At 42.0% G+C, this 23,056-nt stretch overlaps 1 protein-coding gene across 9 annotated transcripts in view; it reads left to right on the top strand.

Annotated features, from left to right (window-relative positions):
• celsr1a (cadherin EGF LAG seven-pass G-type receptor 1a) overlaps positions 1–23,056 on the top strand; it is a 93,937-nt gene that overhangs the window by 43,623 nt on the left and 27,258 nt on the right. For 6 of the 9 annotated variants that reach the window (XM_042217881.1, XM_042217884.1, XM_042217872.1 and 3 more), the window contains exons 4-8: positions 1,781–2,003; positions 4,411–4,526; positions 5,883–5,971; positions 11,976–12,056; positions 21,800–21,957. In XM_042217881.1, coding sequence (XP_042073815.1) covers positions 1,781–2,003; positions 4,411–4,526; positions 5,883–5,971; positions 11,976–12,056; positions 21,800–21,957 — 667 coding nt within the window. The remainder of the gene's footprint in view (positions 1–1,780; positions 2,004–4,410; positions 4,527–5,882; positions 5,972–11,975; positions 12,057–21,799; positions 21,958–23,056) is intronic. The other 3 variants (XM_042217892.1, XM_005915707.3, XM_042217887.1) reach the window with 1 other exon arrangement.

The following is a 23,056-nucleotide window of genomic DNA, read 5'->3' as shown; positions in this document are numbered from 1 at the left end:
AATGGGACGCGGTGGCACCTATCACAAATATTATTACAGTCGGAAAGAGGCCTGCTGGCGTATTTACGTAGGAATTTTAAATGAGCAGAGCCAGGAAGCTGGGGCCAGTTGGCTGATTTTGGAAAAGCTAAAACCACATGGTCATTTAGAGGAATTTTCCCTTCCCGGACCTGTTGCGAAATTAAATTAGATAATGTAATATATCATGTATTTGATACCACCCTGCAGCTTCAGTTAAGCAGTTAGCATGTGAAGGAGAAGTGTATGAGGGTAGCGATAACCTCATGACCAATGGGTAGTCAAGTAAGTTTGACCAGGCCTTAAGCAGCTCTGAACAGGAAGCCAAGCAAAGCAGCCACAGATGGATGAAAAGGGTTGAGGCTACAGGTTTAACATGTTCGCTGATACTGCTAGCCAAGAAGTAAAACAATAAAGATGTAAAAAAGGCAAGATTAATCCACTCCATAACATGCCCCGTACCCCAAAAACCACAGCGTATTTATGATGTAAGATGGGGAATTATTGTTTGCTTTTCTGCAAAATTAACATGAAATCACACACTGCTAATAAAGTACTTAAATTTAGTAAATTTAGTATAGTTATTTTTTTGTTTCCTGTAAAAACCAAAGGTAGTTTCTAGTGTACCTACCTTTAAGTAGCCTTAAGTGTGCCTACCTTTGCTAAATAAATAAATTATATCAAAATTCTGTTTAATTGCAGGGGTATTATGCCTTTAGTTGCGGGCATATCAGAAAATGTTGCCAAAGTGACTTAACCTAAGGTTTATTATCAGGATGGTAAAAACAAACCGGAATGCACTCATCCAAAAGTGGATTTCTTTTGTTCCCAACCTTGAATCACTCTAAGAGGTATTTAACTGATCAGCTGTTATCTGATCGTTGTTCGGTTTACAAGTTTAAAAGTGCAGTTAAATATAAGTTTAGCCCATGCACTGAGCTTAGTGAAGGAAAGCCAGCAGTCTTATCCCTGTCAGCTTGCTTTCTTTTTGCAGTCTTTGTCCCTCCACCGTGACTCTTTTTCCAAACTCTCTCTTCTCTCCAAACATGGCCAAATTACCTTCTGGCTAAGAAGTGTGCTTCTCAGAAAAGACCAGTAAACAAGGTTTTGTCAGTGTTATTAACTGTTTGGAGGGAGGCGTGCCTTTCTTGAACTGATGTTTTTGGAGGGACTTTAACAACAGAAAGTTAATGCCACGTTTAACGTGTGCATGTTAGTTGAATAAATGTGCTTTGCTGATAATCAAAGGCATCTTGTTTAAACAACTGGATTCCTTAAGGCTGAGTGAGGTCTGTATTTCAGTCAACTGTGGAAGGTACGCTTCGCATAAAAGATAACATAATGATAACAAATTGATGAGACAATCAGATGACATTTATTATCATTGCTATATTGCATTTGCGGGTGGACCAAGCACCGGCAAGAATGGGAAATTTAAAAAAAAATCTCATGCAAGCTTTAGTTCAAAATTTTTCATTTTGCATCTGTTGCTGACACAAGAGCTTTCATAATATATTATTTAATTTTTAGTTATGCATTTCATAGTAATGCACTGAGGAAGTCAACAATTTGCATCCATGATATCATTAAAATGTCAACATAGTGTTGGGGCCAGTGCCATCCCAAAACCCCCATTAGCTCCGCCCCTGGTAGTGCTGCAGCTGAGAAACACAGGCCATATCAATTAACAGCAAAATGTTTCTCACAGTAAAAAAAAGATGCAGAACAGCTCTGTGTAACTTGGTCCCTCTTTTTCTTGCAGGCGAGCACTGTGAGATTAATGCATCATCAGACCGCTGTGTACCAGGTGTGTGCAAGAATGGTGGTACGTGCATCAACCGGCTTGCAGGTGGTTTCATGTGCGAGTGTCCACCCGGGGAGTATGAGAAGCCCTACTGTGAGATGACCACCCGCAGCTTTCCTGGACAGTCCTTCATCACCTTCAGAGGCCTGCGGCAAAGGTTCCACTTCACCGTCTCCTTCATGTAAGTTTGGTATCTTTTGTGTCTACCTCTTTGCTTACTAATCACCATTACAACTGTCAAGATTACTGTTCTTATATGGCACACATACAGTTTATTATGGGAGCATGGTTGCCAACTCTCACATCTGGCGTATAAAACACACTTTTACCTTCAGTCTCATGCTCTAGTGCTGCACAAAGAGATCTCATGATAAGAGGAAGCCTAAAAAGCCACACCTTTATGAAAAAACAAACAAACAAAGGGTTTGTCATGTGCGCAGAAAAGTTTGTTTAACCTTTTAGCACCAAAAGTGGTCCAAAAATATCAGATCAGTGTGGGAGGGAAGGACATGCTTATTTTGCGGTTCGGACTCCTTCTGACATTTCTTTGGAGGTGGAGGAACACCAAAGTAATTGCTTAAAGGAGCTTCTTTGACATCTTTAAGAGTTCTAAACAAATGTCTGTCCTCCTCCAGAAAGTCTTATGTTCGCAAACGCGCGTTGCAACTTCTTATCTGGTGCGCGTTTTTTATTTTGACAGCGCATGCGCACCTGCGGACCACTTATGTGCAGCCCTGGATATATAAAATGAATACATTCAATAGTCTTAGCCTCATGTTTTCCTTTTCTGACACTCACAGTAAAATGCTACAGTACACATTATTTAACATCCCACAATTAAACTCCCCTTCCATCTATCACTACATGGCCAATTTAACTTCAGTATTTACACTGAAATAACTTCAAAATACAACAGCAATAAATGCTCTCAGAATAAAAAGGGAATTAATAAATATTCCACTGTAGTAGATTCACAAAAATGGTCATTACTCAGAGATGCCCTTCTTAGCAGTTCTTGGTAAATGTAGGATGCCACAGACAGCAACCCCAGTGTATACCTGCAGTTCAGCAAGTTCATGCCTTTGCCTTTAATTTCTCCTTTACTTAGTAAGTGGTAGTTTTCACTCTTAAACAGCAGTAGTAAAATGATGGGATGCTGAAAACAAATGGGATCATATTGTGGGAATAAAAAAATAATCAAAAAATGACACCCTGTGTATAATGAAGTATTGAATCCCAATGCATGCAGTGTTTACCCCAAACAGCTCTGGCATTCATTAACAGGTAGCCTAATGTGTGGAAACACATTATTTTAATTAATATAAATGATCATTCCAAATAAAAATAAAAACCCTAGTGATGATTTCACTAAAAAAGCAAAGAGAAAATTTTAGCAGCTTTAGCTTGATAGCTAAGCGCGTTAATGTTAGCAAAGTATCACAGTTTTACGCTTGCCTTACTTTTTGTTGCTTCCAGCTAACTCTGATCAGAGCAGCTGTAAAGCCAATAGATGCACAATGATTATATACATGACAAACTAATATGACTTCAGCTAAATCCCTGATAATAGCTAGTTACTTGGACATGCTAATGACTGCAGCTGAGAATAACTATGGAAAAAGACATTTTTCCGAATGGTTTCAGAATTTAGTGTCACTATTTAAAATTCAGCACCCTGTGAGCATTTGTGCGTGTCATAAGCAGCAATTTAAACACAGTGGAAGTCAGCAAACTTAAGTGTGCCAGCTGGGACGTGCTGAGACATGCATGCCCTTTTCCATTGTGTCTCACCTCCTTGAATACGTACATAGAGATGCACATTCAGGAACAACCAAGGTATAATTCACACAGTACATCTGAACATGAAGATTTATGATTTGTGCCTTTCACACTTTTTAAAACAAAGTGAAACCGCCAGAGGAAAAACAGTCGTACTGTAAATATTACAAAAAGAAGTACTTTAACTCATTTTTACCAGTAATAGGTGAGATGATTTTGTAAATCTGTGGACAGAGTGACGGTGAGAAAGGTTGCCAGTGAGGTGAAAACAGGAAAGGCTGTGTGATTTGTTTCCTAGATTCCCTTATCAGTGTTTGGCTTCAGCCATCCTGACTTCCTGCCCTCCTGGGCTCACTAGCATCTGCCGGCTGACTCCACTGCCCTCACCTTACACTCCAAACACACAGACAAACACACACACATCTGAACTTTGAACCCCGTAGAACACACACACAAGTAGGTGCTGGCTCATTTGCCAGGTCTTTTGTGTCGTTTTCACATGTAGACACAGTCATGCACCGTCTACTTCAGAAGCGCCGTTTCCTCTGTGCTTTACACATCCTTCCTTTCCTTTCCAAGTGACTTTTCCTCAAGAACGCCTCGGTTCTTTTCGTCATAAAACTTTCTGCAAGGTTCTCGACCTTTCAGTCCCGCACTGTTTGAGTTGGAGAGGCGTTAAAAAATGTGATGGGAAACACGAGCATCCCGTAAAGAAAAACAGCTGCAATTCACGCAGCCCTTTCTATGACACATATATGAAAGTTCCTTTTATCAAAGTTAATCATCTTTACAAAAAAAATTTTTTTCAGGTTTGCTACCAGGGAAAGAAACGCCCTGCTCCTCTACAACGGCAGGTTCAACGAGAAACATGACTTCATCGCCCTGGAGATCATCGCTGAACAGATTCAGCTCACCTTCTCTGGAGGTTAGGCCCTGTAATGCGTGATCGTCTGCTTTTGTGTGTGCGACTGATGCGTATCAGTTCTCGGCTGCATTATAAGGAGATTAATATGGCGTAAGTGCGCGTTATCTAAAGTGACTTTTACAGAGACGTAGGTACATAATTCTTATCTATCTCCACTTTCTTTTGACAAATGCGCGTTAGTGCATACACAAATTATCCAAATATAGTAGAGTCAAACATGATGCTTTAAAGGATAGGAGTGTTTTATTTTGAAAGGACTGATTAATGGTGACACCTAACTGGCCAAAAAACACCACCACAAAATCCATGATGGCTAAGGTCCATAAGCAGCACGACAGTGGCAACTTACTTGTTTTAAACATTTTTGAAAGATCAATTCGTACAAACATTAGCGCATTTAAACTCATTCAAGTGTGCTCACACACCCAGCATCATTGTTACAACTGGTAACTGTTGAATGCAGATCAAACACATGTTCTCCGAGCTGAGTCTACTTTCCCATGGTCGCGTACAGGGAGGAATCCAGTTCAGTATGACTATTTTGGGTGAAGCCTGTTCGGGAGAGAAGCCAAGTCCTTGTGCCCTGCTTCAAAACTGACATATATCTAAACGTTCGACGCATGAATCATCAAATTTAATGTTTTGAATTATGAGTCACGTTTAATGAGAGGAGTAGGAGGGAAGCTCTCAGGATTATTCGCAGTAATTTTCTTTCTGTGCTTTTCATTGGCGAAGTAGGACATCAGTTAATCATGTTTGCTCCTTATCTTTCTATACAAAGACTCACACACACACACTCAAGTCCTTAATGTTGCCGCGCTGTTTACCGATTTCCCAGAGCAGGGGATGTGTGCCCCGGCTGCTCCTGCCCTTGACAAACAGGGTAAACCCTCTGCAAATCTGGTGCCGTTGTGCACTACAGTCTCCACACTGAGAATCACTGATGCTGCAGACTAATGCGTGTTGATTTACGATCTGTGTGGTGTGCATGCATGTCAAGATAAGACACAGTGAATGTTTATTAGTAACTTATCAATAGCCAGTGGTTTATGTTTTAAAAATTGAAGTGATCCATGTATCGTGTTACAACGAGGTAAAACTTTTTAACCTTTAAAAGAAAGAGAGTACAGCCTTAGTATAAATAAAAGATCCTCAGGGGGGTTTCCTCCTTCCTTTTCTGCTAATGTTTGCAAGCAGCTCCGCTTTGCAAATTTTAGCAAGCAGTTTGACACTGATTGACAATTTGATTTGATGATTTTAAGCCCTTGTGTACAAATCGAGAAGTAGCATGCCCGTGTAGTCATGTGCACAAATCAAGTTGCAGAATTAACTAATAACAATTTGTTTCTCATGCAGGTGAGACAAAGACCACAGTGGCTCCCTACGTCCCGGGTGGAGTCAGTGACGGTCAGTGGCACTCAGTCCAGCTCCATTACTACAACAAGGTAAGAAATGCAAGCAGTCAGGTCGCTTCCGTGTTTTCTTCCCTCCTCTTCCAGAAAACCTTTTCCATTCTCACCACTAAAACAAAGGATCCTGGCTCAAAGTTGGGAGAGAAGAGTTTGTGCTTGAATTTGATTTTTTTTTTCCTGTTTTGGTGTGCGATCCATAATACTGGGGTGATAGTGTGTTTAGCCAGGGTTGAGGGTTAGTGAGTTCAGGAATTGTGTTGTGGGAGTGAAGAGGATTTCTTTGATGTTGACCAGTGATTTGTGAGATTATCTAAAAGTGTAGTTAGGTTGTTCCCCTGTGTTTCAGTCCTAAATTCTGAATTATAGCCTGGCTTCAAGTGTTAAAGTTCACCTTTGGGCCACTAAAGTGAATGTAGCATGTCTGTCTTAGTTAAGGGTGAATGACCTCCATATGCAGCCCAAGCATATTTCCATAATGCCACAGTCTAGAGGTATTCCTAATCACCAACATCCGTGGGAATTATTAGTTTGTTTCACTCACAGCTCAAAGTGATTTCCTAAAATGTTCCCACGATGGTCCTGTTTTCTAAATGAGAAAAAAACCCGACTTTGATTATTTCGCAGTGTAGCTTGAGTATCCTCTTCAGCTGCAATATTATATTAAAAGGGTTTACATTGCAGTCAGTTCCTGGTGTTACTTGACAAACTTCCACCCTGCAGGCGTTGTTCTTATAATATTAAGCCAGACGAGAAATAAGAGAACGCTCTATTTCTGAGGATGAACAAGCTTTTGTGTCGTGTTTGGTTGCTGTAAAATTGAACGTTTGATAACTGCATTTAACGTTTGCTGTCAAAACAGAGTACTCATCAACCCAGTGTATGAAAGTTGAAACAGCATTAAATGCACCATCTTCCCGATGCTAATGGATCCTGTCCTGATCAGCATGTGCTGCCTTTACTCTTTGGAATCTAAGAGGTGTGTTCGTGCTATCCAAAAAATATTGTTCCATCTTTTTTATTCTTTACTTTTGTGATTTCCCTAAATGTACGTGAGGCCGCAAGCTGTAGCATCACTGACTCGGCGTCGTATTACTGCAGCACCTGGGTCTTGCAACCTGTTAAAGAGAGTACCCCGATTCTTGGCCTGACACTTGCCTACAATGCACAGCTTCTCACATTTCACAGGTTGCTCGCCTTTCTTGTGTCCACGAGCTATAGATCCCTGAGCATGTTTGGTTGCCTTGACAGGGACGTATTCATCAAAGCTGATGAATCGGGCTGCCGCACTTTATGTGTTAGCTTCTGGGTTACATCTGTACGTCTATTGTTTGAGGTTGTATGACCTTTTTGTCAACTTCATGACAGAATAGTGATGCTGTAGAAACAATGGTTCAAACCAGCTTCGGTGCTGCTGCAAGGCTCATCGCTACTACAGGTATTATTTCTGGATACAGTCTGTTGACATGGAAGACTTCTTTGTTTTGTTTGTCCATGGGGTTGTCAGGTATTTGTAAGAACGCCACCCTGGAAACGAGAGATTAATTCCCATGTCTGAACAGATTTCCTGCTTTGTTCCCTTTCTGTGCAGTTTGCTTTTGTTTTGTTGTTTTTATTTAACTCTACTGATCCTATAGGCTTCCTTTTCGATTCCCCAGCATGCAGATACAAGTAGGCAGCACACGAACGCACGCATTTGTAGCCCCAGTATCACAAGCGTTATTTGTGTGTGTGAAGGAGGGGGGCGTGTGCGTTTCGCTTCTGTCAGTCTTGATACAGACCAGTGATTTTCAGAGCTGGCGACACATTCCGTGAAATTAGCCCAAGGCCGACTGCAGCGCTGACACCGGGTCAGCTTTTCCTCATGTGCTGAATGATCAGAAGTCAGATTGACTGATGGTAATATAATCCTCCAAGCACTGGCGGGGGGATTAGTGGAAATGAATATGGCAGAAAGCAGTAATGTTCTCACAATAGATTAGGCCTGTTGACATGTGTATGTAGGAACATGATGAAGCCTCACATAGGATCTCTCTGTCTTTGTCTCAAACACACGCAGTGTGTGAGTCAGTCTGCACCAACAGGTTGTGTTGTGGTTGTATTCCCGTATAAAAGCAAGGTTGCCGATGTCCTTTTGCAGTTAAATTGCCATCCTGCAGCAACTAGGTCACTGTTAATAGAGGGATTTTCTGTTTCATGAGGTCTGTATATCTGAGGGTTTGGTTGGACTCTGAATGAAGTAGATAATGTGAATTTCATTGTATGCAGATGACAACAGATTTAACACAGTCATCTTATCTCAAACAGATTGCATGCGATTGCCATCTCGACCCCATTCAGTCACAAACAGCAACTGACTGCAAGTAGTCATAGGATTGGTCGCCATCTTCAGGGCAACCAGTTAAAAGCAAACTTTTTTTTAAACCCAAAACTGACATTTCTCCTTGTATAGAAAGAAAACAAACAACACACGCAAAGTAAAGTCAAAGCTCCCTCAAGCCTGTAATAGCTCGTGATAATGGCTTGCTTTATTTTTAATCACTGGCTTTAAACAAGTTAGCAGTTGTCCCAAGGAGGTGCAACTTAATCCAGGGTTGTTGGCCCCACATACAATCTAATTGTATTGTTTAACGGCACACACACACATGCACACACACCATGATTTATTGGGTCAAACGATGAGGCGAGTGAAGCTGTGTACGACTTTATGTTTGCCCCCTTTTTTTCAAGTGTCTGTAGCTGTCATCTGAAGAATTAGGGTGCCTCTAATAAAAACTGAAAGTCAAAGGTCAGGGGAGGGTTGGCATGACAACAGACATGGATTTGCAATTGTTGCGGTGATGAGAGTCGACTGGAAAGCTGGGCGTGTATGTGCATGCGGTTAAATCCGGGGGAGGGGGGCAGACAAATCGAGAGCGTGCGTGTTTCTGAATGTGTGCTAATGTGTGTACCCCTATTAGAGAATGCCACACAATACCAATGGAAGGATAAAGACATTGTTGAGATTCCATAGAGCAAAGACTCAAGGACAGCCGACTGTGTTAGCATACTCAAACAGGATGCACAGACGCAAACACAGATAAAAAGTGTGTTGAAGTGATATTCCTGGAGCAGCTGGAGGTTTTCTCCTGGGTTTTGATGTGTGTTAACTACAGGAAGTGATGCTTCTTGTTGCAGGAAATGATGCAATTTAGGACACTGGGCAGGATATGAGTTGTATCGTGATTGTGTGTCTGCTAGGCCACCTGCATGGAGGTTTTCACTCAACCTCGCAGCAACTACAACCTTAAAGTTAATTTCATGAACTCCACAGGTACCTCTTTAGTTACTATCAGAGTGTTAACAGTAAATATAAGTTTGCTACTTCCCACATATGCTGTACTCCAATAATCCTGTGGCTCTATTTCATGTATTATTATTATTGATATGTTGTTGGTTAGTACATTTACACAAGGGAACCAAGGAAATGATTAATAAGTTGGAATTTACAGCAACAATCTTAGTAACATTTTATATCATATTTAAAGCTAAACAATGTAAAAATAACCTATAATTAACCTTCATGTAGCCCATCCTCATGGTCCTAAATCCAGGTCTGCAGACATGACGTGCCCGTGTGTTTGCAGTATTTTTATTATAGTGTTTTTCCCACATGATGTTGGACATGCTCATAGTATCGTGCCGGCTAATATTGGCTGTGATAATTGCAGTTAGGGTGTGCAGACAGCATTCCCAGACAGGCTTAGCGAGTACCATAAGTTCACTCTTACTTTTGCCTTTGCTGTTCTTCCCTCGGACTCACCGAGGTTGCTTGTGTGGCGGCGTTTTAATCATCAGAACATAAGTGCAAATTGCTTCACAGCGTAGTGTGAAATGTTTTTTAATATGCTGTGTGTGTGTTTGTTTTGCATTCCACCTCTGCAGGACTGAACCTCTCGGTTAATTAGAGACCTGTTACTCACCCCCACTGACAGGCTTTCTTTGATATTTTAAAAAAAATAGTTTTGTGTTATGAAGGTATCGAAAACGCGCAAATCTTAAATTTAACAAAGTTGATTTTCACTCTGCTTGTTTTTCAGCTCAGTTAAGTAATTGGTTATCTGTTAAACAATATGTACGTAGCAATTATTGTCAAAATATTCTCAAAGGAGCTCAAAAACATTCAAACAAGGGTAAGAAAACGTTGGAAAAGTAAAACAAAACAAAACAAAAACAAAACGTACAGAGAACAGGGACCATCCTGCTTGTTGTCAGCGCTCAGTTCAAAACCCTGCATCTCTGGTGGTATGGGGGTACATTAGTGCCTAATTTATTTAGTTGGAAGCTTATATAATTGGTGTATACCGTCAGTGGTGAAAGGTGTACACAGGTTTATAGCATCATATGCTCCCATCCATTCCATATTCTGTCAGTTTAATTGACTTTTAGTTACATTTTGCACGGCATCCCAACTTTTTTCAAAATACATGCATACCGAAATTTTATTAGGTCTCAGAGGGTAAAATATTGGAGGCTCCTGGTAATAGTCTCTGTAAATAAAGACCAAATACAAATATATTAATGCAGATTTTTGCTTTGTCTCGCTTTTCGTCACCAGAAGAGTGGATCCAAAGACTTATATCTCAGTCTGTGCTGTAACATAAACAGACTCTTACCCTCGTCTTCGTGCTTCTATCCATCTCTTTGTTGATGTTTCAGGATTTATTTGGGTTTGCAGCGTGAACTCACACACACACACACACACACACACACACACACACACACACACACACACACACACACACACACACACACACACACACACACACACACGCGCAGCCTTACATACAAGCGTTCAGTGGATAACTGTTTTTAAGATACGCTGCAAAGAGCCCGACAGTGGTTTTGAAGTAGTCATCCATCCTCCTTTAGTTGCAGTTTTACATCAGCTTGCCCGGGTGGCCGTCGCAAAACAGAGTGGCACGCATTCCTTTTTAGGTGTTTAACTGTGTCACGCTCACTCATACACTTCTGTGTGAGTGTTTGCTGCAGATGAAGGGCACAGGGCTCATTGTGTCTGTGCGTGCTATCTCGTGTTCCTGCACAGACATGGGTGAAGGTTTTGTGTGTTGTCTTTACTAAGTGCTTTTAAAAAAGGTTAAGTAGTTCTCTTCTTTTTTAAGGTGAAGCCCCAGACTCTGCATTCCCAGTCAGGGTGTGTTTTCAGAGGAAGAGGCCATGTTATTCTTTGTTCTTCTTGATGTTTCCACAGACCTTAGACAGTTGAGGTTATCATCACACATAAACACACACACAGTGCCTTTAGCTACCTTTAGCTGCTATTTTACCAACTGTAATACGATACAGCAACATGTGTTCATGTTCAAACATTGTAGGTAAACCTACACCCCCTCAGAGGAAAAATATTGATCACTTTTTACTAACTTACTGTAATCATCACATAGTGCTACACATGTTCTTGTGTCCCTGTTGTGTTACTGGCTTTGTCGACATGCTGGTAGCCGGGTTTCGGGGAGTTCACGTGTTTGAATGTTTCCACTGTTTTTTTCCTGCTGTAAATTTCACCTGTTCTTCACACAGCGTTGCATTTCACAGCGTGACGTAAATCTGCCACAGTCGCTCTTGTCCAAAGGCGGCAGTGCGTGAGTTGTAGCCTATTGTGTGGTGGTGGGAGAGGTGTTTTTGAAGTGGGCAAGTAGGATGTCGTTATTGTCGGCAAATTGGTCGGTAGCGAATGTAACCGCGGAGCATGAAGGCATCTCGCGTGCAGCGCTGTTGTTGTGCTGATGGGAACAAAGATTCAGACGCACTCCGTCACCGTACTTTTGATTTTTTTTTTTTCCATAATTTATTGCTTTTCTTAATGAAAAGACGCAATTAATCTGCACATACAAAAGAAGCAAAAAGTATAAAAAGAATCACAAAAAATGCACTAATTACACGTTCACGTGAGTAAAGAGCATACACGCATGCTGATGAGGCTTGGCTGTGAGCTGCAGGTCTAATGCAGTGTCTCTCTCTCACGGTGTCTCTCTCCCAGGACGGGTGGAGTCTGGTGGACTCCAGCGGAGCTCTGCGGCTCCCTCTCTATACCGCCTGGCTGGAGCTCAATAAGAAGGAGGTAACCTCTGACCTCTAGCTTAGTCCCCAACTGGGCTTTTTTTCCCCCTTCGCCTGGGTCTCATTTAGTCCTCGCTCTGCTTCTAGTACAGTCCACTGGACTAACTCTGTCACTTGGCTCTGGTCTAGTCTCCACTGTAGAAAATGCTGTCGTAGATGGTGTGGTTTTGGTTTGTTGTTTGGCTGTTGAAGGCTTTGACCTGGCTTTTCTGTTAGACTTCTTTATGAAGTCATGCATCACTTTTAAGGCCGTTTTTTTTCTTCCAATATTTAGTTAAATCGTAACATTTTTACATGTTTGCTAGCGGTCTGCTTCTTCACTGCTTTTGTGGACACTTGCTTCTTTGCATGATATTACCGCAACGTGCCAATAACAATGTGTCACTGGTAGAAGGGATGATTATTACGTCATCCCTGTGTTTGTCCATAAACACAAGGGGGACCCACGAGTCATAACATTTCTCCACAGTGTTCTTCCAACACTCTATAAATAAGTTAGCTAATGCGTATGTCATGCATCAGTTTGTGAAGACTTGAACTGAACATTGAGGCCATCGGCACCTTGTACAAATTGGATGTCAAAAAAGGGATAGATCTGAAGAAAATGAGGGCATTGCATCCACAGACACTAGTGACTTCTCAGTCACAAGGTAGTTACCCCATAAAGCGTGTATACAGCATTTAATGAGGTCATAAATCTGGTGAGAAGTTGGGTCATTTTCTTATAAAACACAGGAGGCCAAGCTGAAGGTTGTCATGGTGAAAGAGGACAGCTCAGGCTAGCCACAGAGTTAGAGAGGCGATGGATGGTGGCTATATTGGACGAATGATGTTGAAGATGGAGCTGCCATGCAGAAGGAAAAGAGGAAGACCAAAGAGAATATTCATGTAGTGAAGGAAGGACGTGCAGAGTGTAGGTGTGACATAAGAGGATGCTATGGACAAGGTAAAATACAGGGAGATGATCCACTCGACCTCTAAGTGGAGCTGCCGGAAACTGTCGAAGACTGTCTAGTTAGACTTTCAGTTCATTTTAAGCAGTTGCCATTTCCTGACTATTTGAATGAGTTCTGCTTGTGTCATTTTTCAGACCTGGAAACTTTGTTTACTAGAAAACTTAAATCTCAAGGGATGAAAAATTAAGGCAAGACTAAAGTACCAAATATTTTTCTTCCTCCAGTGGCCACTTTGCTCCAAAATACTAAAAAAATGATCAACACGCACACCCAGGTCCAGAACATTTTCATTTCATAAAACACAGGAACTTATAAACATAAGGACTTAAAAACAAATTCTATACCTGTTTAGGTTTTGTTGAAGCTTCAAATTAGGAGCTTGTTTTCTTTGTAGGGTGATCGGTATGCTGCCTAAAGGCTTCATATCCACTAATTCAAGTCACTGAAGGCTGGCTTCTTAAAAGACTTTTGATGGAATTATCTGACAAATAGTGTGCCTTCAGTTTGTACTTCAGTTTACGTGAGTGCATTCTTGCATTTTATTAGTATAATACTTAGGTTGAAGTAGAAATCATCTCTGTTTTGAACCCACACAGTTTGTGGCTAAAGCTAGCTAACCTTGATTAGCGTTAGCTGGTATTTTAGTACTCGTGTAAATATGCTAACACCAAGCTCCAAGAAACCCAACATGGGTTTAAAGTTAAGGTTTCAAACCACATTGAGGCTAAAGTTGAAGCTTCAACATGTGGATTTTAGAAATTGGTGGTTGTCATGGGAACGGCCATCTTTAAAATACAATCTATGCTTCTGCAGCTGTAAACTCACATGGTACCGTTGATGCGTACGCTCATGTCTTTCCATGGTTCAGTCTAGCTTTATGTATTGAGCCTCTTTTCTTCTTTTCTCAAAACAATATTTAGCACAAGTTGGTGGTATAAAAATACTCAAGTAAGTAAATAAAGTCAATGTCAGGGTTTTTTTTAGGAGTTCAATTTTATGTGTAACATCTGATTAAAAGGTTTTTGCTTTGTAGTTTTGGTAGGCACTAACATTATCATGATATTCAGTTTTATGATTAATACTCAGAAACATACTGCCCAGGGCTAAGGGAGTCTCCTCATGCAGCACTTGTATCTTTTTCTGCTCCACTACTCCGCCTGCCTGGAGAGTCTGCTACTTACAAATACCTAAACAGTGCATAAGCAGAAAGGACACAGTTACAGTGCTGTTGCTCATCATCTGTCAGTTCTCATTGCCTTCCTGTATAAGCATTCACTCAGGTGAAATAAACACGCTCGAGTCTAGGCAGGCAGGCAGACAAACAGGTGGGTAGACACCCACTGAGCAGTGGCTGTGTTTTCCTTGGCAACATCAGAGTGGCAGGTCTAAACTTTAAGCTTAGGCTCTGGTAATAATAACAGATGATAAATATCATCATGAGCTTGCACGCTTCTGTTTAGATTGTCATCTAACTTCAAATGCTATCATTAATCACCTGTTGTGTCGCTCAAAGATTTGTCCTCAGAATGAAATAGTAGTGAGAAGTTAGATGAATGCGGTACATTTGCAATTTATTGGGTCGGGTTTGTTTTGTGCAGAGTTAGCGGTCAGTAGGAACAGTGGATTGTGTGTTTTGGACTGTGGAGATACAGTAACTACACCTTTCTGTCTTATGTCTGCTTTTTTTGCACCTTCTCCAATTTTTGACATTCCTTCCTAACTCTGCTGCGATGTGAAATATTGTGTGTGTGTGTGTGGGTGTTACTAAGGGGAGGAAATTTCACACACCTCACCTAGCATGACCTAAACCTCTTATTAACTGTGCAAAAGACAGTGATTCAGTGGAATTTTTCTCGTGGGGAGGTGGGCATAAAAGTAGAAAGAGAGAAAGAGAAAATCCACACAGTTTATAGCTGCTCTGCCCTCCCTGCAGTAAAATATTCTCCTCCTCCTGTCTTGCCTCTCGGCCTCCTCATTCTTCTCCCTGCGTCTCTTTATCTCTTCTGTGATCCCTGTCAGATCCGGCTTTTATTGCACCATTAGGTTTTTTTCCTGCAAAACATTAGCATCGACCCTGATGATCCTTAATCGCTTTATGCTGTGAGCTCTGCGAGGCCCTTCAAATAACAATTAGATGGTCACTGTGCAGCAGTAGCTAGTACCTCAGAGGCCAGATTCAGACCTCTGTGTCACATGATCATAATTAGCCAAAGTCTGGTTGAAGATGCAACAAAAAATAGGATTTTTACTAATTGCATATGTACATGTATATACCAGGCAGAGTCCTAAAGTTGTGTATGTAAGTAAGTAATGTAAAAGAAGAGCAAAAGTTTATTGTTATTAATTAAGCAAAAGAAGACAAAGAGCCAAAGCCTGCCTATGAACTGTGCTTCCACCAAGGTCAACTTTAAAAAATAAAAAAGTGATCAAAAGGATTCTCCTTTTGCCCATCCTCCATCCTCCACCAGAAATTTCACGATTCCTAGTTGTATTAGTTTTGCATTAGCTTGCTGACAAAGAGGCAGACAAAAGGCGCCTATGACATACCTCAAGCATTACAACAAGCAGATAAAACACATCATTCGGAGGGTAATGCCATTGATGTCAGCATACCGGCTGTTTGACTTTGCCAACTAGGGGGAAGGAATTTTCTCGAGAGGGTCCAAACAGGATAAAGTTACTCTTGCGTCCGCTTATGTGTCGTCTGCATGTTGGTTGTGCCTCTTGAAAGCCTCGAGCCAACAATGGCTGCTGTCCGTCTGTTACACTGACAGATAGATCGAAGCCGTGAGACGATGGGGATGGCAGTAACATATATTCTTGAACATGGTACATTGTAGCCTCGTGTAAAGTGTGTGTGTGTGTTCACACTTCTAGGTTTACACAGCCACAGGGCAGGTGAGGTAATGTGGACATGATAGAGTTTGTTGCTGCCAGAGGGAAGGTGGGATACGCGAGCCTGTGTGTGACATGATCGAAAATCACTTCACTTCACTCACATACACAAACACCAGAGTTGGTTTTGGTTCTGTGCCCGTCTTTATTTTGGCTCCAGCCTTTTCCCTGATTAAAACCATTCTTTTGCGGCTACTTTATGAAAATAAAAACACGCTTGGTCCTATTTTGTAGTTTGCACAGTTTAACCGCAAGCACCAAAATCCATCAAGGGCACATTTTCAGGCATCCATTTTCATCCAGTCATCAGAGTAACAATGGCGTTTCCTCAGGCGACTGCAAATAAAATAAAAGACTGTGCGCTCTCCTTCCTTTATGATCCCAGTGAATTATGTGGACGTTTGCAGCGCTGCTTGCCGCTTCCTGCATCGCTCCCGCACGCACGAGCTCGCCACTCGCTCACTCAATGTGCACGCCTGTAAACGCATTCTGCAGACATCCTTTCCATACTCCCCGAGCACATCCGTGAACAAGGACATAATCACACACAAACACACACACACACACACACACACACTCTTTCAGGTTGCTTGTTGCTCATTGTGACAGTGTTTAAGGTGTTTTCTGGGTCAGTCATTGAGCTACATGTAACAGTCTGTGCAGCATTGCTCTTTATCCTGGCCGCGGGGCTGGCTAAGTTATCATGTCGGCTTTGACAGACAGGCACGTAATAATGGAGTTGTCAGTGTGTGCGTCTGTGTTGGTGGGAGGAAAACGGTGTGTGGGCTTGAAAGTGTCCCCCTCAGACACACACAGTGTACACTTTTTCTGCATTTTTGCCTAAGCTAGAACTTTGTGTGTATCCGTGCGTGTGCTCGCGCAACGCGGGTTTTCGGCCAATCACCTCATGCCCTCCGCCCTCCTCGTCTTTGTGGTAAGCTGTGGGGATCAAGTGCGTTGCCATGGCTGCAGCAAGCCTATCACCCCTGGAGACGACACCTTAGAGAGAGGGAATCCTCAACGGCCCGAGTCAGGCGGAAGGTAAATGAGAGCCTCTCATGGGGCCCCTCAAAGCGAGGGCCAAGTGCACTTTAAAAGAAGGGGTCAGAGAGAAGCCTGAAACAGCTCATGTTTGAAGCTAACAGGCACACTTAGTGTTCAGTTATAGACATGGCAACATTTTACAGCAATTTAAATGGGAATTCATAAAAACAAAAGTAGTAGCAGCACAAACTGATTTTGCATCTGCGTAAACTCTAAAACTTTGACAGATGGCAGACTTCGGCGCAACTACTAGACTAGTTTTGATCAGATGTTGGGCTCTTTATGCCATACAGACATGACAACTCTGCCAGTAGGGATCCCCAGATACATCCATAGAGACGGTAAAAGATAGATGTAACTTCTGGATCTGAAAAGTGAATACACAAAAGATGTAAACTGTCCGTTAGTTTACTGGACAACAGTGCTGAGCAGAAGGTGGGGACAGAAGTGTGTGTGTATGTGTTATTGGAGGGGTGGGTGCCACATATAGCGGCCCAGGGCAGACTCCAGTAAGGACTCCGCCCTTCAGTGCACGGTGAGCTATAGTGGGGCCTAAACTACATTCTCTTAATGACTTTTATAGAAGACTTCATATTGAATGCAATCCTAATTACATTTTTTAAAATTTATGGTCAATCCAAGGACAGGGTTAAAGTCTTTAAAATCTTTAGCCAATGAGCGTGCAGCTTCGCAGTCAGATCCACACCCTCGTCATCACATTCAGTATCCAATCACCAAAGATGGCTGCGGAGACCAAAAAGGTTGATTAAACATTTTAATTCCATTTTCGACATCTGGTGCTTGAGCGTGGGAGTTTATGGCGAGGGGCTGACTTGTGGGGCCTTTGTCAGCCCCGAGTCTGCTGCTTCTGGGGCAATCAGTGAAGTCTCAAGTCTTATTCAGCAGAATATAGGAAAATATGTTTATTTAAAGGAATTTCTGGTGATCCGGAAACAGTCTTGTTGCTCAAAGCTCTGTTAACAAAAACTGATGTTTTTGATATCTCTGGGATGCATGAACAACGTTCGTTCACTCTTTCTGCTTGGCCTTGTTTAAACCTTAAACTCTGAACTATGCTTACACATCACACACACACAGAATGCATCGCTGACCCATATCTTTAGCTCGTGATCAGCTTTACATGAATTAGCAGAGTCTTAGTTTTAGCTGCAAGTTTGCATTACACAGTGACAAAAACATTCACGTATTAAAGCACGTCCACTTTGACTCTGTGTGTGTGTCGATGTTTCTTTATGCTCTCAGTATCACACACACACACACACACACACACACACACACACACACACACACACACACACACACACACACACACACACACACACACACACAGGCTCCAAGTAAATGTAGTGTACATTATACCATGTGAGTTTACTGTGTGATCAGCACCTGTAACAGCTGCAAGAGTCCGGGTTTCGGGTTTTCTTCTTCTCCTTCTCCTTCTTCTTCTTCTTCCCAGCTTTGTTGTTTTTTCCCTGCTTTTATTTCGCCATCCACTGAAATCTAAAGAGATGCTGATAAGACGTTAATCGGAGCAGCTGCAGGTCAAGAACCTTCTGTTTCACCCTTTAAAGGCTTTTCTCCAGCACTGCTCCCACGCTTGCTCATATTTACATTGTTTAATCATTAGTTTCATTTTTTTAAATCTCATTTTATCTAAAGTGCTCGAGGAAAGAAAGCGGATCATTTCTACTTCTCCTTCCTTGTTTTTATTTTTTATTTTTGATCAAATCTGAATGCGATCAACTCTAGATTTTATAAAAATGCAGCTCTAAAAATGTAAGAATACATAATGTGTGTATGTGGATCATTTAAACCTAGGTCTGTTTAGCTTCTTCTAACACTGTGCTAACACTTTCTGTAGCGGGGATGTCAAACTCATTTCTCATCATAGAGCCACATAGAGCCCACTTTGATCTTAAGTGGGCCGGACCAGTGAAACTTCCCCTTGTGTCAATGTAAAGATTTTTAATGACACATTTGATCCTTGAAATATCTCAGTATAAGAAAAAGAAGTGCAGTATCATCAGTGAAAAAAACCCTGCTATTTAATTGTTTCTCTATTCCTTAATTGGTGTGAAATGAATGGCCATGGTGGAGTAAGAAAAGTTGTAAAATTTAGTTAAAAGCCCCAAATTTATCTCTTCCTTCATATTTTTCAAATTTGTCCAGTGGGCCGGATTGGAGTTTTCACCTGGCCAATTCTGGCCCCCATGCCTTATGTTTGACAACCCTGTTCTACAGCTTAGAAAGCCACATGTTGCTCTTATTTTCCTCTGGAGTCCAGTGGTGCCCCTAATCACAAATGGCCCACAGGGGACATTTTTGTGCATATTTCACAGCGGGGTTAAGCAGTAAAGGTCCTCGTTATTATCAGGGTCAAATCTGCCACGAGCCTGTCAAGCACATACTTTGTGTCTTAACTCCTTCATCTGAGTGGTGCTATGAAGCAGGTTTCCCAAAGTGCAGCGTCTCATCACGGGCTGCCGACATGTCCGCTCAGGAGGAACAGTCCTACTTACGTAACTTACTAATGACGTTGACACTTGAAGATTTTCAGCGATAAAGCATCGCGCTCAGCCAGCAAGAGGTTCATATTTGGAGTTTGTGGGGTGTCACCTGCCTACAGTGAGCTTAGTGAGCCTGGGTTTTGTTCAGACGGTGAGGAACAAAAGCAGGGCCCACGATTTCAATCACATATTTTCCTCTTGGTCTTACGTTTTTGTGATTCGGGTTTTAGACTCGGCTCAAGCTGTTTGAGCCAAACCACCTAATTATTTGGGAGGGGAGAATTTAATCATGTGGTAGCATCCACCTGGTCTGTTGTCACCCAGAGGCTCAAATTTAGAAACCTGAAGGCAATAGCCTTCTTTTAAAGTCAACGAACTGAAGTGACGGTCAGATTTGACAAGATTATTTAGCTGGTTTTCATGGGAAAAGTAGCCACAAAGACCAGAAGAGTTTGTTGCAGCAGGCTGTGAACGTGTTTATTTTGCTGTTAAATTGGCCGGATCCAAGCGGCCAATCAAGGAACTGCTGTCTCCATTTTTTAGCACATGTGCTCGTTTTTCATGTTCATTTTTCAGACGTTAAAGTTGCTGCTTGTTGTGTGGAGAAAAGGAAAGTAAAGCCTGTTAAGACACGTCCTTGGACTCTGGAGAATTTTGATGTCGTTTTCACTGTTTGTTCATATCGATTCACTCTATGAATCCTAGACGGGCAAAAATGAGAGAATTCATCCATGATGCCTTGCTCAACCATGCCTGATATGCCCGATAAGGCCTCGTGCTTTCTGTCTGTGTCTCTATGTGTATGTGTGCACGACGTTTCCACCTAAAGCCTGTACAAATGAGATTACATGTGAAAGAGAAAGAAAACAGCAGCGGTGTCAGACGTGCCATGCTTCCTGTTTTTCTTATTGAAAGTGTGAAAGTGTGTTTTGTAGAATCTGTGGAAATGGGGCATTTTGAAGGGAGTGGCCGTGATCAAAAAACCCTCCCTGTGGGTTAGAGTTATGCCTGGACCGGAGCCCACCTGAGCCAAAATAGAAGACAGTGCAGCCCTGTGCTGCTCAGCTTTTGCCCGTCTGCCATTTTTTCTTTTGTCTCTTTTCTCTGGACTTCCTTTTTTTTGTCCTTTGCCATTTTCCCCCTCTGTGTTCTTCTTTTGTTTCCTGTATCAGCCCCACCAGTATCTCATTACTCTACACCGATTAATGTAGCAGAGAATACACACACACACATTTTCTTTCTATCTGTGTCTCCTCATCTCTTCTATTGCATTAATTTTTCATCTTAAAATAATGCAGAGTCATACGTAACCGTAAAGCCTTCACTCAGGTTCATTAAATATACTAAACTAGACACGTAAACCCTGATATCACAGTTGTTGAGAATAAATACTTGATCCCTGCTTTCAGAGTTTTGAGGGGGTGTTTTGCTCTCCTTCAGTTCCCCGGATGTTTCAGGCGCTTCGGTGTAGTTTCTCTGATTTCCACCCCTATTGCTAAGTGGTTAGAGAGCCTCTCTTGCTATTGTTCAGCCTGTCAGCCTTATGTAAACTTTATATAAACACAGCGCCACGATCAGATCTCAGAGCTTCAGTGCCGCCGTCTTTATGCACTGCAGAAATATACCATGACCCTAGTAGAGATAGCAGAGTGACATAACTTATGACTCCATCTGCTGTAAGGCACTCAACGCAAGACAAGAAGATACGAGTGCTTCATTTGTAAAGAATTTGAAATAAATCTCAGCTTTAACCATGAATGCACTTCCTTTTTTTTCCTGGTGGAAACTCTTTTGGGTTTTAACTCTGCTCCTGTTCCAAAGCTGCTATTGTTAGGGAAATGCTCCATTGAACTTTGCTCTCAGGTTCGATATTAGAAACTCGAAAGCGATTTTGTGGCCTGATTTTCTAAGCCGAGCCACATTTTCTCAGATCAGCGTTCGTCGGCCACGGGCCTTGATGGAAGAATTAGGCTACTTTGTAATCATTAGGTGCGAGCTAATGCACAATGGGCTTTTTTGTCATCTTAAGCCCAGAGAGGCCTGAGCGCCGCCGCTAAAGTCAGCTAGACGTTGTTTGTGTAGCGCTGACCCGCGCTGATCGCGCTGCCGCCCCTGCCAGATTTCTAACATTGTGTGAAAAGAAACAAAGAAAGAAATCGAGCATTAAATGTTTTAACCGAATTCAGTCAGCTGAGGCAATTTACTGTAACAAAGCACATTCACGCAGGGAATAAGATACAGTTAGTGGGGATTTCTCAAATCCCCACTATCATTCTTAAATGCCAATGAATGACCGTGATCTGTTTCATTCTGTGTTTCAGCCTAAAATGGTGAGCGTGGGGAACCCTTTTGGACCGTCCGGAGAAAAAGTGGCTATGGTCGCCATTGACGATTGTGACATATCCATGGCGATCCGCTTCGGAAAGCAGATCGGGAACTACTCCTGTGCCGCGCAGGGTACCCAGATTGGACAGAAGAAGTAAGAGGGAACCTCTTTCACCAACTTTCTTTTCTTTCTTTTCTCTCTGGACCTCTTCCCACACACATTCACTCAAACTAGTCAGACTAATGAGGGAATGTGTTGCGCCTCGGGGGCTTCGCCTTCATTACAGCAGATTACACAACTCACATTCTGCCATCTTCTCCCGCTTTTATCTCCTAATCTCCGTGCTCATCCGTGTGGTCTCTCTGCTGTCAGACAACCAAAAGCTCATCTCAGCGCAGGCTTTACAGGATTAACTGTGTGTTTATTACACACTCATCAATTTATATTTTTACAGTGTGCCTTTTCTTTTGGAAAGCTTGCATGCTGAGGCCCATTTACTTTGTAGAGGGTGGGGACTGAAAGGAAGCGAGAGAGAAAGCTTCAAAGGGGAGCTAATGAGCTTACATACTTTCAGGAGCTTGTTGCACCGGTCACAGACGCTGCGAGGCGTTTTGAGGATGCTTTAATTTGATCACGCTGGAATAATTAGACCGCTGCGTCTTATGTGGTGGAAAGTGGCGAGAGCCTGAGAGGTTTCACTTTCTAAGCTGTCTTGACAGAATCCAGAGTGTGGCTTAAGCTGCAGAGTGAGTCCTGTTGAGGCAGAAAAACATGACTCCACTGACACAACTGTAGAGTGCTGGGTGGGATTTCCCAACAATATTTCTTGCTGTAAATTTCAGGAGTATCTGGGGAAAAAACCCCAACAAATTTATGAAAAAGAAACCTTTGGGATTTAAAGACTAGTTTAATATATCCTACAAGTCTGTATTGACACTGGAGTCTCTGTACTGGGTATCTTTTCACAAATATCCATAACACGGATTCCTTCAATACTTCAGAAAAAAAATCAAAACCCATTAACTCTACTGCTACATATTTATATTAATATTCATACAAATGAATTCTGGATCATAGCTGTAAGTTGAACTTCGGTTTTTTTAGTGTCTGACACTATGGTTTTTGCATTCTTGTGTATTTAAATAAAAGAACAAAACGAAAATCTGAACTTTCTAGATAACTGTTAAGACATCACCCAAGAGCGCTGAAGTTTATGGCTGAACGTTGGTTCAAAGAAGCCTGCAGGTTTCTG

The sequence above is a fragment of the Haplochromis burtoni genome, unplaced genomic scaffold (genome assembly GCF_018398535.1).
Source record: "Haplochromis burtoni strain Fernald_Lab_line unplaced genomic scaffold, NCSU_Asbu1 Contig_14, whole genome shotgun sequence".
In the NCBI taxonomy this organism is placed as follows: Eukaryota; Metazoa; Chordata; class Actinopteri; order Cichliformes; family Cichlidae; genus Haplochromis; species Haplochromis burtoni.
Note: the sequence above shows the minus strand (reverse complement) of the source record. Positions and strands in the feature narration are given on the sequence as shown.